We start from the raw sequence: 14644 nt of genomic DNA on the forward strand, positions 1-14644 counted from the left end.
AATGGACGTCACGGAAGCCCACTATCCGGTGGCTGCACTGTGGGAACTGTATAAATCCGCGCCACAATCCAAAACCATGGGAAAAAGTTGCTCTGGAGTTCAAGCTTGCTGTCCTGTTGCGTGATCTCCCGCAGCTCTCCACAGGAAACCAATCATCTCCATTCAGTGGCCGGCAGCGCTGAGCGCCACAGCGACGAGCGCGGGGCTGCGCGAAGGAGGGGAGACGACCACGGAGGGAATAAAACACTTGTGTCATACTTCATCTTTGAAAAGTTCTCGGTGCTGCGGAGTCATCATGAAGTGTATTCTCATATCTCTGCTGTGTGGATTGTTCGGAGTTCTTGCGAAAGGTGAGTAACAGGTTCACTTGGGTTGACGGCGCCGCGGCAGGGCGCACCTGACCTGCTCGTGCTCTGCTCGGTTATTCATTTTTTATGAGTCCTTCTTCAGGCCACTACACAGTAACATTTATCATGTTTATTCGCTTTCAAAGATGGAAACCGCAGCATAGACCGGCCGCTGAAGTTGCAGCCTCGGAAACTTTAATTTACACACAATTTTGAAATTATTTTTTCCATTAATCAGAGGGTCCCCCGAGGCGTCTTGACCCTCTTCTCACCACATGAGAACCTTTAGGATTTTTTCCCCCCTTTGGCTAAAAATGAAATATGTAACTGCTGCTGTGGCACGCTGCGGTGCGGCGGCCTCTCTCTTGAGCCACATGCCCGTCGATGAAGTCGTGTGTCCCACGCTTTGTAGTTTATAAACCTCTGTAAACCTCGAGTGCCATGAGGGAGATAAGCGCTGTCCAGCGGGACATTTGTTTGGATAACGCGGACCTCTGTGGCCCGGCTCCTTGTGCGCTTGGCCCCGGTTCCTCGGACACACACGGGGCGTTGTTTCCTGAGATTGATGAATTTATCAAATGGGAGTTCTAACAGAAATGAACCAGGGGTCACGGCCAACAGGATGGGACCGTGGTTTATTTTGGATTATCGATCAAACAGGCGGCGGGTTGCTTTTATGAGCAGATTAATGTGAAGTTTTAGTCCGAATTTTTTTTTCTCCGGAGCGAAAACGGCTGATTTTATTGTCGCTGTTGTTGTTTTCCTTCGGCAGGATAAAGTCATCCGTAAATATTGCTGAAAAAGAAATTCAAATGCGTAAATGCCGATATTTTTCACATCAAGAAGACGAGTTGTCCCCCGAAAACGTAGTTTTTGTCAGTCAACACACCCTGTCCCTTATTTTACTCTTCCTCTTTTTTTCTAATCGTTATTATACGCATGATTTATGTTCTTGCTGCGCGATTGGGAGTAAATTAATAATCTCATATAATTTTGTATTATTTTATGTATTTAAAGTAAACCACACCGCTCTTATTTACTACGTCATTCCCTTTTGGATTAATTTGATTATTAGCAAGTTAAAGGTGTTAATATTTGTATGTTTTGTACTTGAACGATGCTTCTTTCAAATTTCCTTAAATGGCAAGTGTGTGTGTGTGTGTGTGTGTGTGTGTGTGTGTGTGTGTGTGTGTGTGTGTGTGTGTGTGTGTGTGTGTGTGTGTGGAGCACTGTCAAATCCAAGGAAATAGTATAGGAAGTTCTAGCAGTGTGAGTAATGCTAGAACTGCTCAATGGGGCATCCACTGGGAACAATCATGCTGACAATGAATGGTATTAATGGCTTTAGCCATAAACTCACTTGCTGCCATCCAGGTGATCTGAACTCAGAGCAGTAAGATTGGTGTGTTCGGAGTTTTGTGTGTGTGTGTGTGTGTGAGAGAGAGAGAGAGAGAGAGCGAGAGAGAGAGAGACAGAGAGAGAGAGAGAGCAGTCAGCCTGAAGGACAGACTTCCCTGAATGATGTGTCCGCTGTTGTTGGAGGAAGGAAGGGTGGACTGACAGCAGTCTTTATCAAATAAAGGCATTTCTCCACTCCATCGCTGAGGTTTATTAATGAGAGATAAACAAGAGGGACACTGCTTACGCATTTCCACATGTAGTTGTCAAGTGGTTTGAGCGAGGAGATTTGAGGAGGGTCACAGTGACTTTGGCCTGGATGGAGGATGTGCTGGAACTGGAAACCGGGACCAGGACTGGTTCTGCAGTCAGTTAAGCGTACACTCTGGTGTGATATGGACACAGTTCACAGGGATTGTTTATTCAAATCTTTTTATTCACCATAAAGTGTTTTGTCCTTCAGGATTTCCTCTAAAATAATTTCAGTGCACCCCCCAACCCCCAAGAGCCACAGTCTGACCTTGACCTCTGACCTCACTAGACAGCAGTAGATAATAAAAGAGGTTGCTTATCACTAGTAGACAGTTTATTCATAAAGCATTCAGAGTGATGTTGATCTTCTCTTTTGCAGAAAAGGAGCAAAAGGGGAAGTACAGTGTGCCCATACTGGACGTGGAAACCCGACAGCTGGTTCTTGATACCAACCAGACCCTCCTGCTCAACTGTAGGTGAGTTTCAGGTAGATACATCTGAGACGTCTGCTGCAGGAGAACCTCCTTTTTAAGTATCACCGCATCAATTGGAACGGGCAAATGTGTGTATCCTTGAGACCAGACTTGTGTTGTTGGAGTGTTTTGTATTTTATCTATTACTTTTAGGCCTTTTCTTTCTTATTTCGCATTTAAAACACAAAAACTAAAAAAAAAAGGCCATTAAAATAGCTGCTTCTACTTCATGTACTTCAGACATTCCATAATTGAATATCTGGAAGCACATACTGACCAGGCCTTATTCTAGAACCTCTTTAACATCTGTACCTGTTGACCAGGGGTCGCTGGGAGCTGGTCTGGGCTTTCCCAGCAGGCTTGCCCAGAGATCAGGTGCAAGTGGAGGAATATCGCTGCGGGAGGACAAGCCAGCAATACTGCAGCCGTGTGACGGTGAGCGGCACACAAGCCCAGCACACGGGCCTGTTCCGCTGCCGGTACCGACACCGAATCCAGCGACAGAGCTCTGTTTATGTGTATGTTACAGGTAAGAAACTGGCCAAAGATCAGCTATATCACTCCTCTCTCCCTCTCTCTCTCTCTCTCTGTACACAGCAGTTCCATTCATGGAGACCCCCCCACCCCCATACGCGTATTGTTTATCCCCAGGTTAAACAGGATGTGGTGGGTGCTAAATACAGACCAATGCCAGAGAGCCAATTATATCTAAACACAGTTTGTCCCAACAACACATCCTTCTTGATGACTCTGGCACAGTTTCACCTCAACCTCCCCTGCCGCTCTTTTCTCAGCACAGGTCTACCTCCCCGTTGTCTATATATAAATCCTTTTTTACTTTCGTTTACGTGCTACCTTGAGGTCAGGAATAGCCCAGCTGCTGAAAGGCTCAGGCCTGGGCAGAGTTTCCCAGGGCATCAGCCTTATCTGCTCTGCTCAGCCTTGCTTCAAGCATCCTGTGCCTGTGGGGCGGGGGGTTGGGGTGGGGGTGGTGGGGCTAGAAGGGGGTGCAAGGGGGAGGGGATGTCGCTGTGTCTCTACAAGGTGGCGGCAGGGAGGTGTGCGAGGAGCTGCAAAGGATAAGATGAAGGCCAGCGGCTCAGTGGTATCCAGGAGCAGAGGAGGCATGATGTCTGCCCCGGCAGCTCCTCCCTGTCCTGGGGGTTGTATCTGTTCCTGGAGGCCAGGGTCACAGGGCATGCCACTGTTTGGCCAACAGGGCCCACGGGGGTCATCAATCGCTCAGGTCGTTATGTCCATTAAGCATCAAACTTGTCCTGCAGCTCTTCTCAGACGCAACCTCCTCCCCGACTCCTATATATGAAATCAAAGCAAGAGAAGGAAGCCCTCTGTCCGCCAGTCCTTGGGGTACTTTTGTTCAAATGTTCAGAGATTTGCTTTCCTTGAATAACACCCAAACAATACAGAGTGCAACACCCACACCTTTCAATGGCACAGAAATATTGCAGTAGTCAAGCTGGGAGGAGAAAACCCTGAAAGGTCGTTTGATTGCCTCTAAACAATCTGTGTGTTTATTGTTGACTACCGGCATCATTTGCTCAGTGGGATTTCAATGCATGGGTGTGGAGGGCAGTGTATGTTTAAGAGTGTGCAAGTGTTTATTTCTGTTTATTGTTGATAGCTGCAAGTGTGTTTGTGGAGAAGCACGTAATTGTTTTCTTTATTTTCTATGTGCGCATGAAATTAAAAGGCTCAATTCCCCCTAAAACGATCACACTAAAGTCTCATTCTGGCATTTATCCATGCAGGTAAATTAAAAATCCCATCACTGCACACAGACTTGAGTTAGGTTAGTTCCTTCATACTTTAAAAAAAGAAAAACCAGCACAATAGGTTGCAATAATACCAGAATAGGTATATAAATATTCATGATAATGAAACTGAGACTGCAAACGCATTCAGTTTTGTTTTAAGGCATCAAATGTCTGGAAACAAACAATTCATGCGCCTCACCTCTCTGCGGTGAAGGGAGCTGAAATTAGTCAGGATTTGGATCAGCATGTCAGAATTTCCCCAAGAATACGTTCAGATCTGATGTGTAAAACAAAAAACCCCCAAAAAACAAGACTAAAGTAGAAGAATTGATTCAACTTCTTTTTTTTTTTGTCAAGTAAAATTAAAAAAAAAAAATGTAAAAAGTCCTCAAGGTGTAAAATCTAAAGTGGCCATAGCTGTACTTCAACTTTACAATAAAAGACTAATTAAACTCTTATAACTTAAGATAAGATGAAAAATAACACACAGAAAATGCTGAACATATCTTTGCTCCAAAGTAACCGTTTGATGTTTGGATTTTTCTTTTTGTGTGTGTGTGTGTGTGTGTGTTGATTGATCGAATAGTCGTGTTTGTCTTGCATAAGTGAATTGATGTTTAAACCAGTAAAGGTTATTGTCTGATCATTAGAAATCACTTTTTCAGTGTTGATGTGATGATGTGTACATCAACTCCAAAGAGATTGGAATGGATCCATAATTCTGTTCAGATGCATTCAAATTCAAAGGGATGAGCCTGTTTTCTTTAATTACAAAAAACAATAAGTACAGATATCTGTTGAATCTCGTTTCAAGCTTACACCTCAGGCAAATAGGATATTTTAAGATAATTGTTTAAAGCCTTTGAGACAAATATCTCTTGGGTAACCTAAGTATATATCTGAATACAAGTAGAGTTGAGTGAACTGGCCCTTTAGACAGGACACATTGTCCATCCATCCATTTTCTACTGCTTATCCTGTTAAGGGTCGCGGGGGGCTGGAGCCTATCCCAGCAGGCAGGGTTCACCCTGGACAGGTCACCAGTCCATCACAGGACCAACACATAGAGACAGACAACCATTCACACTCTCAGTCACACCTACGGTCAATTTAGAGTATCAATCAGCCTCGTCCCCTCTTGATGTCTTTGGACTGTGGGAGGAAGCTGGAGTACCAGAGAGAACCCACACAGGAACAGGGAGAACATGCAGACTCACACAGAAAGATCCCGTGCTGGAGCCGGGACTCGAACCCTCAACCTTCTTGCTGTGAGGCAACAGTGCTAATCACTGCACCACCGTGCCACCCAGGACACATTGTGTTTTCTGTGTTCTGTTTTTTTTTATTTGAAGTGCTTATGATCAGAACCATATTTGTGCCTGACCGCTGTGCTTGGGTTTCAGACAGCCAGCAGCCATTTGTGGAACATCCGGATATGAGCCCAGATGTGTTGTACATGAAGGAGAAGCAGCCACTGGTCATCCCCTGCAGGGTCACCCACCCTAATTTCACCACAATGCTGGTTAAGGTCAGTACAGAATGATTTTTCAAACTTTTTCCTTCTCGTTCAATCACCACTTTTCCCATCAGGACTCACACGTGCACCACCCTGTCATTTCTCTTTCTCCGGATCATTTGCCACATTGTTCTGATCTTGGCAGCCGTTAAAAAGCGCTGAGTGTGTTCGTGTGTTTGTGAGTGCTGGTGCTTGAAGGCTGTGTGAGGGTGAGAGAGACTATGTTGAAAAAACAAGCATTTGGAGTACATGTGTGCGCATTTGTGTTCATGTTGACATATCAGTGGGTAGCTCATGCATTCAAGACAACATCTCAATCAAAGATGACTCTTTCTTTCCGATGGAGTGGCGCCTCTTACCCCTGGAGACAGGACATGGGGTCTGGAGTGCCCCATTGGCCTCCAGCCAGCATCACTTCCCACATCTCACCCTCCACCTCTTAGAGTAGGAATCCTTGCTGCCAACTTCCCACTGATGCTTTAAACAGCTGGCTGCCTGGAGGAGGAAGCTGAGGTAGCTACTGTTGGCCGCCGCAGATCAAAGTGCAGCCTATTGTCTTCAGAAGTGTTGTTCATGAAAGCTGTGCCTTGTACCTTACTGTAGGAAGCTGATTGTGGTGGAACTATAGTAGCATAGTTGTCAAACATCCAGCACTGCGGTGAGTAAGTCCGAAATACACAATTGTGTTTTCCATTTTATTAGGGCCTCCGCATGAGGGCTGTTTCTGCAAGACCCTGTTGTTTCTGTCTTCTCCATTTTCATCAAAGGCAATTTTGAGGCAGTTCTTTGGAAATGTGTTCCTGTTTATCAGGGGATGTGACTTTGGACTCCATAATATCCATATTTTATCGAAGCTTGTATTTACAGATAGACACACAAAATTTGCTTGACATGTTTGTCTCCTCGATGATGGATTTAATTTACGTTGCATAAGCCAGCAGACATTTGTAAACACTCGTCCGATTCCTGTCAGATTTCGTAATGAGATGTTGCTGAATTTAAATGGCTAAAGGTTTTTTTGATATCTTACAAAACTGTAAAATGGCCAATAATGAATGACTTCCAGTCCAGCGTGCACGGGCCGCCAAACGTTGTTTGCAGTTTCAACTCAATCCCTTTGTATGCCACCTCCACAGTGACAACGTTTTCGGGTTGTCTATACATCCCTCCATCCAACAGCCCCATTCAAACTAATGAAATAACTCTGGAGGAGGAAAATTCTTCATCTTAGGGTCAAACGTTCACTCAGCGGCAAGGATCAAAAGATTTTGGCAGTCAGAGGGCATGCTTGTTACCTCACATGCACGCAGAATCATGTCCCATTCTTGTTATCTTATCTCGAGCTCATCCCTCCAAAATTGCCTCAAAGGTTCACTGGGATTCAAAGATAAATTGAAAAATTTGGAGGTCAAAGTACAAGGTTGAAGTGATAGGCGCTCATCGCAGAGGCATACAACCGTGCTGCCAGATCTACTGTTACACAATTAGGTGAAAGCTGAGAATAAAATGTTACTATCGAGGGCTCTGGTGGAGCACATACCTCCGGCAAGGTGAATCCAGCCAAACCCCATGTGTAAATAACGCAACTTTTCACCATGTCTGCTTCAAAATTCATTGAGTTCCAACTCAGCCCATCCTACACCCCTCCACACAGCAGTTTTGGTGAAACACCGCTGCATATTTTTTCATAATCCTGCGTAAGAACAATGCCGAACCATAACCTCCCCCTGTGGGCCTCAAAAAGAGGAACTATCTAGGAACTTTCTTGAATCCAAGAGGTACAATTGCAGCATTTGACAAAGCCCGCCTCCCATGTCCTATCCTGCTAGTTTCCCAAACTTTGAATCTTATCCTAAAATAGACATTACACACCCACGCGCACATATTTTTCTGGGAGCACGAAAATGATTATTCTAATAATAGCTCTCATCCTCTTCCCGTTATCAACCCCCCCCCCCCCCCCCCCCCCACTGGCAGAGACAAGCAGGAATCCACTGTAACAGGCCTCTGGAGTGTTTTTTTCCTGGAAGGATTTTGCACTTTGCGTTGATCTCTAATTCGACCCTACCCAGTGGGAACAATACTCAGGGGGTCTGGATCTCTCGCTCTAACCGTCAAAGGGGGCAGGAGGTCCAGGACGACGGGGTTGACCTGGGTTTCCATTCAAAATATCTATATCCTGTAGTAACAGGATGCAAGGACTGGAGTCACGTTTCTTATATCCTGACTCTTTGGCTTCTACTTCAAGCTCCGCCCCCACCTTTGCATCACCTGCATGGTTAACGGGTATAGAGGACACTGGGGGCACTAAGGTAGGGCATCAGTGAGTTTAGCATGAGATGGGAAACTTTAGCCAACCAAAAGGGTTGTGTTGTCTGAAAGGATCACCTTATTGTGGGAGGGGGGATATCAGCAAGTTCACACTAGGGATGCAGGAGAGGTGGTGGAGGTGGGGGGGGGGGGGGTCACCTGTTCCCTTGAGAGAGGGTGGGAGGCTTCCACCGTGTCATAGGAACTCTAGTAAACATTTCCTTGAGTCTGAGAGAACAACAAGGTTACACAAGTCAGTAGATTATAAAACCAAGACTACGGGAATACAGCCAGTTTTATCTGAGGGCCCTGGAAGCATCGCAGCCTCCCAGCTAAAGACATCACCTGGGGGATTTTTGTGTGATGCAAAAATTGCACCAAAAAGAGTGAGACTAATTCAAAGAGCTAGAAATTGAGTTACAGATTTTAAAAAAAACAACAACCAAACATTTAGTTTAAATCAGCTCGACTAGATCCCAAAAGCAGGATGAAGTCACATCAATCTCACCATTGTTTAGTTTGGGTAGAGAAGAAAGTAGTTTGATCTTTGACCATTTACAGATGGTCCTTTCAAGTCCGTGTAGACGTTGCATCAAATCACAATATCTGGCTTAAATGTGGACAACTTTTAGCAAGAATGAATTTTTCATATTAGTTAACAGGAATTGAGACTTACTGTAAATTTGACTCAGCTTAGTCTTGAGTTTTTGTATCATCTGAAGGACTTTTTGGAACCAAAATAAAGGGGGTTTCTCATGACGCATGATTTTCTCAGAAAGTGGGTCCAGCGAAAACACACTGCAAAGCAAGTTAAATGTGCTACCATTTGTCCCGTTACACTGGAAAGCCTTTTGACTAAGAAAAGCTGCTGAATTACCTTGTCAGAGTTGTGGGCGTGATGCATGACTCAAGTGTTGAGAAATGAGATTTTATATCATCGCTCCAGTATTTGGTTAAGTCATGTTTGTAGAGACTCGTCCTTGAGTTTTTGTCCTGGATTTAGTATAAAAGTCTTTTAAATAGCTCTGGCCTCAATAAATGTTTGTGTTCAGGGTTATTTTTAGAAACTGAGACAACACGCTTCATTTATTTCCCTCTTTGTGGTGGTCCCCTGCAGTTGTCAACGCTTGTATACAAGGCTGTCATGGTGTTGTTGAATGTGATAAAAAGTGCAGCTGTTTTCAGCATCTAAAGGGTGGCGTCTCCTCTTTCCTCCAGCAGTTCCCCAGCCACAGCCTGAAACCAGACCAGAGGAGCATCGTTTGGAACAGCAAACAGGGCTTCACCATCGGAACCCCCACCTTCTTTTACATCGGCCTCTTCTACTGTCAGACCATCACTGACGGCGTCACACACAAGTCACGCATATACATTGTCCACAGACCAGGTTAGCATGCTCTCAGCAGGCGCACAGAAACACCATCAGCTAGCTTACTCTGGATCTACAACATGATTTCTCAAAATGTGCCTCTCCGGTGCTAGTGAGCAACATCATGGAGGTGTATCTGAACAGCAGCGGACCTGTCGAGGCCTTGAAAGGAGAGAGGCTCGCTTTGAACTGCACTGCCAGAGGGGAACTAAACACACGAGTCAACATCACCTGGGAGTACCCTGGAAAGGTCAGACTGCCTAGAACAACCATCGCTGTTTCAAATGACAAATGATATATTTAAACCACCCTTAGTCAGGTATGATCTGAAACATCAAGCTAGCCATCACACAAAGGAACTAGCTGTAATTATTTGAGTGGAATATATATATGTTGAAAGTGAAGTATGATTTTTGTTTGTGCAAAGTTAACAGTTGCTACGTAATCTTTAACAGAAAGCTGCAAACATATTTACTTGACCCAATCTTCGACATAGTAAAGAGCCACTTTACAAAAGGATCTATTCGTAGCTCTATTAATGGTGTTATTCTATTTAATTAAGCTATACTTTAAGTTTGCAAAAAGCCATTTGTAACAACAACTTTTTTGTTGCCATATCCTAATAAATCCTTTCAACATAAATTTCCTGGATTGGGGGCGAGGTGACGCTTGTCGATGTTTACAGCGCTACATAAATACATAGCTGCAGCAAAAGTACTCAGTAATTCCTTTATATTTAGAGCAGGATAAATTACCATCTCTACCCTCCAAACACATGCAAAACAGCCATTAAGATTTATTTATTTTGCCAACAGGTTCCACAAAAGTTGTAATAGGTTAGTTAAAAGCAAAAATGCGGAAGAGATTTAACCAGAAATATTGTCAGTTAAGCACATTCATGTTTTGTTGGTGGGTTCACAGCTTTTCAAATTAATTCTGGAACCACAAGAGGCTCTGGGATTAACCGTCAGTATTTATTCCCCTCTCTACCTTCAGATTAATAACACTGGCTCCACCTCCAAAAGGCTCGTGAAACACAGAATGCACATGCTCTTCTACAGTATTCTGACCATCCCGAAGCTCCAGCGGTCAGACCGAGGTGTCTACACGTGTCGTGTTACCAGTGGCGAGAATACCAAACAGCAGAAAGTTTCTGTTACTGTCTACGGTGAGTGTGTTCCTCTGAAAGTCCCTGACATTTCCATGATTCATAGTGTCAAGTAATCATAAGGTTTACAGTGAGTTTCACTCTGATGTTTTCCTTATGATCCATTATGATTCAGCTTCCTTAAAGACAGTGTTTATTCATAATCTGATATGTGTTTGTGCATGTGTGTCCATGTTAGACCGGCCGTTTATCCGTTTGAAGCCCAGACACGGATCTGTGATAGAGGCTCAAGCAGGACAGAAATCTTACCGAATCTCTCCCAAACTTCGAGCATTTCCAGCCCCAAAAGTCATCTGGTAAGAGGTCCCATGTACCATCGAAAAAGAAGAGCATGCCACTGCAAATGGAACAGTTTTCTCTTTTGTGATCCTCCCTATTAGTTTTGGGATTATATTTCATTGCCAGTTTTGAGGAAAACTCTTCCTTGTATTTCTTTCTGACAGGTTGAAGGACGGCATGGTGGCAGCAGAGCAATGCTCCAGATACCACATAGATGGGAATTCCCTGGTTATTCGAGATGTGGCAGAAGAGGATGCTGGGAAATACACCGTTCTGGTACGAATCCAGGAACATGGACTCTTCCAGAATCTCACGCTCACACTAGTGGTCAACGGTGAGAAATCCTGATTTTGACATCTTAACTTACCAGCCAAGCTGTCTGTCTCTTGTCTCACTCTTGTATCTGTGTGTGTGTGTGTGTGTGTGTGTGTGTGTAACTGGCAGTGAGTCCTCAGATAGGGGAGAAAGCGGTGTCGTTGCAGGACCCGGGTACTGTGCCACAAGGGAGCAGACAAGCCTTGCACTGCACATCCCATGGAGTCCCCCCACCACACATCCAGTGGCTCTGGCATCCCTGCCCACCCAAAGGCCTGTAAGTAGCCCAAAAGTCTAGATATAAAACACAAAGAATAATTTAAAAAAATAGAATAAGGCTGCACGGTGGTGCAGTAGTTAGCACTGTGGCCTCACAGCAAGAAGGTTCTGGGTTCGAGTCCTGGCTCCATCACGGGATCTTTCTGTGTGGAGTCTGCATGTTCTCCCTGTTCCTGCGTGGGTTCTCTCTGGTACTCCAGCTTCCTCCCACAGTCCAAAGACATCAAGAGGGGACGAGGCTGATTGATACTCTAAATTGACCGTAGGTGTGACTGTGAGTGTGAATGGTTGTCTGTCTCTATGTGTTGGCCCTGCAATGGAGTGGTGACCCGTCCAGGGTGAACCCCACCCCTCGCCCGTAGACGCTGGGATAGGCTCCAGCCCCCCGCGACCCTTAATGTAGGAATAAGCGGAAGACAATGGATGGATGGATGGAGAATGAAACACCTAGATCCACAAATAGTGCCAGTCTGCATGGAAAATAAATAGAGTAATTAAGATGACCTCTTCAGACAATTGCAGGATTTTTTTTTTTAATTAAACACAACAGCTGCTTCTTTTGCAACATGTTGCAACAATAACATGTTACATAGAGAGAAATCTGTATGACAGCGTTAAAGTGAAAATGAAAGCTTTCTCTTTAGAAAGGCAGTTGCTAAAAAGTGGTTTGAACCAAACAACAAAGGTTATCAAGGTTATTATTTGTAATCACGTCAAACACAAAGAAGAAGAAGAATGAAGCCGAGAGTTAGTCGCGGTGACACGACAGTCATGCATCCATGATAATGAATAAATGATTAGTTTTGTTCTTCTGGCGACTGTGGTAATGCTCCAGATATTATAAACGTGCTGGAGATTATTTTACAGAACAAAAATGTGTAAACATTTGTTTGCCACAAAACTTATTTAAAGCAATATTCACTGAAATGTTCTCCTCCAAAAGTATGTCATCCTTGCTGAGGTCTATATGTTTATATCTTTTGTTGAGAAAGTAACAAATTGAACTGCAGAATACAAATATGAGCAAATAAATGCTATTTAATCATCTTTAATAAAGCTATTTTTAGGCTTTTTCCTTTAAAATTGAAGAATCTATCGTGCCTATTTCAGTTGATCTTTTCTCATTTTTTCTATAGTACATAGCAAGAAAGCAAGAAATATTCTTACTGTTGCAATAAGTAACATACAGTAAACAAAAAAGAGCTCATTGTGTTAAATCTGTAATCTGTGTGTGTGTGTGTGTGTGTGTGTGTGTGTGTGTGTGTGTGTGTGTGTGTGTGTGTGTGATTTTTGAAAACGAGACATGTTTTGTCTATTTCAGCATGTGGTCAGACAGAGTTTCCTTCTTGTAACCAGAACAGATGCCTTTGGGGGGCCTTTTATGTGTGGGAATGTGTGAAAATGTGTGTGTGCGCTCACATGTATGTATGTGTGTGTGTGTGTTTGTGTGTGTGTTTCATCATGTCTGTGTTTATATGTTTGTCTGCTTGAGCAACTTTTCCCTCATGTTTGTTCTCCTTACTGTCCGTGTGTCCTTTTTCCACGTTTAAGTGCATGCAAATTTGTCATGTGTGTGTGTGCGTGTGCGTGTGTGTGCGCACGTGCGCTCTTGTTTGTGTGTGTGCCTGGTACATTCACAGACACAGCACACAGTGTATCTCAGACTTGAAAGGACGGAGAATAAAAACACACTTCAATAGAAGCCAGTTCCGTGCTCTCAGTCACGATTTGTTGGTTTCCAAATCAAACGCTATGATTTAATGAATTTCCTGTGCAGGACGCAGGGTGAGAGGCCTGTTTATTATTGTGATTGCACACCACATCCTGTGATGCTTTTTCTTATATCTGACACACACACTATATATAAAGTTCTCATGAGAAATGGCCCAACCCAGAGATGCAGAGCGACAGTCGTTTAGTCAGCTTGCGCACATATTAACACACACACACACACACACACACACACACACACACACACACACACACACACACACACACACACAAGCATGCATACTCAAGCAGGCACTTGGCAAAAACACTGATTGAGTTGTTCTTGGAGGTCACACACTTATTGTGTTGCTTATGACCAAGTCAGAGAGGTTAAGTATTACCTGAGAGCACCACAGCAGCCGCCCATACTCTATTCCCCCTCTGAGACACACTGACATCATCAGTGTACTTGGCCCTTAACCCTCGGCACTCTTGCATGGCGCCATGCCGAGGTGCCGCCACTTTGGTTTCATCCATCAGAGTCTCTGCCAGATGTAATCTTCATCATGTACACAAGTGCCTGTTTAACCAGCTGGCGATTCTGATGTGCTGTCTCTTCAAGACTGAGTTTGGGTGGCAAAATGTAAGAAATGTCTTTACCTGGATGTGCACATTCATCCTGAAGACGTTTTTCCAACTTCAGAAATGTATTCAAGTGTAACGTGTTTGTTGACATTACAGCAGGGCTGCCCAGTAATTTTGCTAGACAGATATATCAATAATAAGAATTAGAGGCCTAATTAGTAAAAAAAATTTTAAATGTAAAAAAAACAACTGATGTCATTTTCCATTTGTGTGAGAATGTTCTTTAAATTTTTTTTCTCTGACCAATCAGCCTGCGGAGACACTTTGCGCAGGATTTCAATTTGGTGCAAGAAAAAAAGACATAAATGAGAAGAAAGAAAGACACAACAGAGGCGGGGACACCGGTACACAGATATGAAGCATTTTATCATCACGTGGGTTTGCTTTTGACCAGCGACTCATATTTAAGTTTGAATGTTAGGAAAAAGTTTGGGCACCCCTGTGTTAGAACAACTTTTATTCTGTTCATCATGGTCATCCAGTCAGATTAAGTCTACGTGTTAAATTATTTTATCATTTCTTTGTGTTCAAATTGGTTCTGATCATGATAATATGCAAATCATTGACTCAATGTGAGATAACCGTAAAATTAAATCAAAATATTAATGTTACTAATGCAAAAAAGCAGAAATAGAAAGGGCCCTGAGGAGAAGACCAATGGCGTATTTACTGGACGGTCATGTGCAAAGCTCTGTTCTGGTTCTGGTTCTGGTTCTGGTTCTGTGTTGACTGTGTCCTTTGACTGGCTGGATCCTCACTAGGCCCTTGTTCTTTGCAGCCCGGCTGCACCACAAGCTTGACGCTGCGC

At 43.8% G+C, this 14644-nt stretch overlaps 1 protein-coding gene across 2 annotated transcripts in view; it reads left to right on the top strand.

Annotated features, from left to right (window-relative positions):
* Positions 1-85: 85 nt before the first annotated feature.
* flt1 (fms related receptor tyrosine kinase 1) overlaps positions 86-14644 on the top strand; it is a 33343-nt gene continuing 18784 nt past the window's right edge. Inside the window, exons 1-10 of one of the 2 annotated variants that reach the window (XM_086192159.1) lie at positions 86-350; positions 2377-2473; positions 2794-2999; positions 5649-5773; positions 9290-9458; positions 9554-9690; positions 10437-10608; positions 10787-10904; positions 11052-11221; positions 11332-11479. In XM_086192159.1, the coding sequence (XP_086048285.1) occupies positions 296-350; positions 2377-2473; positions 2794-2999; positions 5649-5773; positions 9290-9458; positions 9554-9690; positions 10437-10608; positions 10787-10904; positions 11052-11221; positions 11332-11479 (1397 nt within the window). In that variant the 5' untranslated portion in view covers positions 86-295. The remainder of the gene's footprint in view (positions 351-2376; positions 2474-2793; positions 3000-5648; positions 5774-9289; positions 9459-9553; positions 9691-10436; positions 10609-10786; positions 10905-11051; positions 11222-11331; positions 11480-14644) is intronic. The other variant, XM_086192160.1, reaches the window with a different exon arrangement.

Source organism: Aulostomus chinensis, chromosome 21, assembly GCF_037954235.1.
Source record: "Aulostomus chinensis isolate RoL2024-O1b breed Wild chromosome 21, RoL_Achi_v1.0, whole genome shotgun sequence".
Lineage (NCBI taxonomy): Eukaryota > Metazoa > Chordata > Actinopteri > Syngnathiformes > Aulostomidae > Aulostomus > Aulostomus chinensis.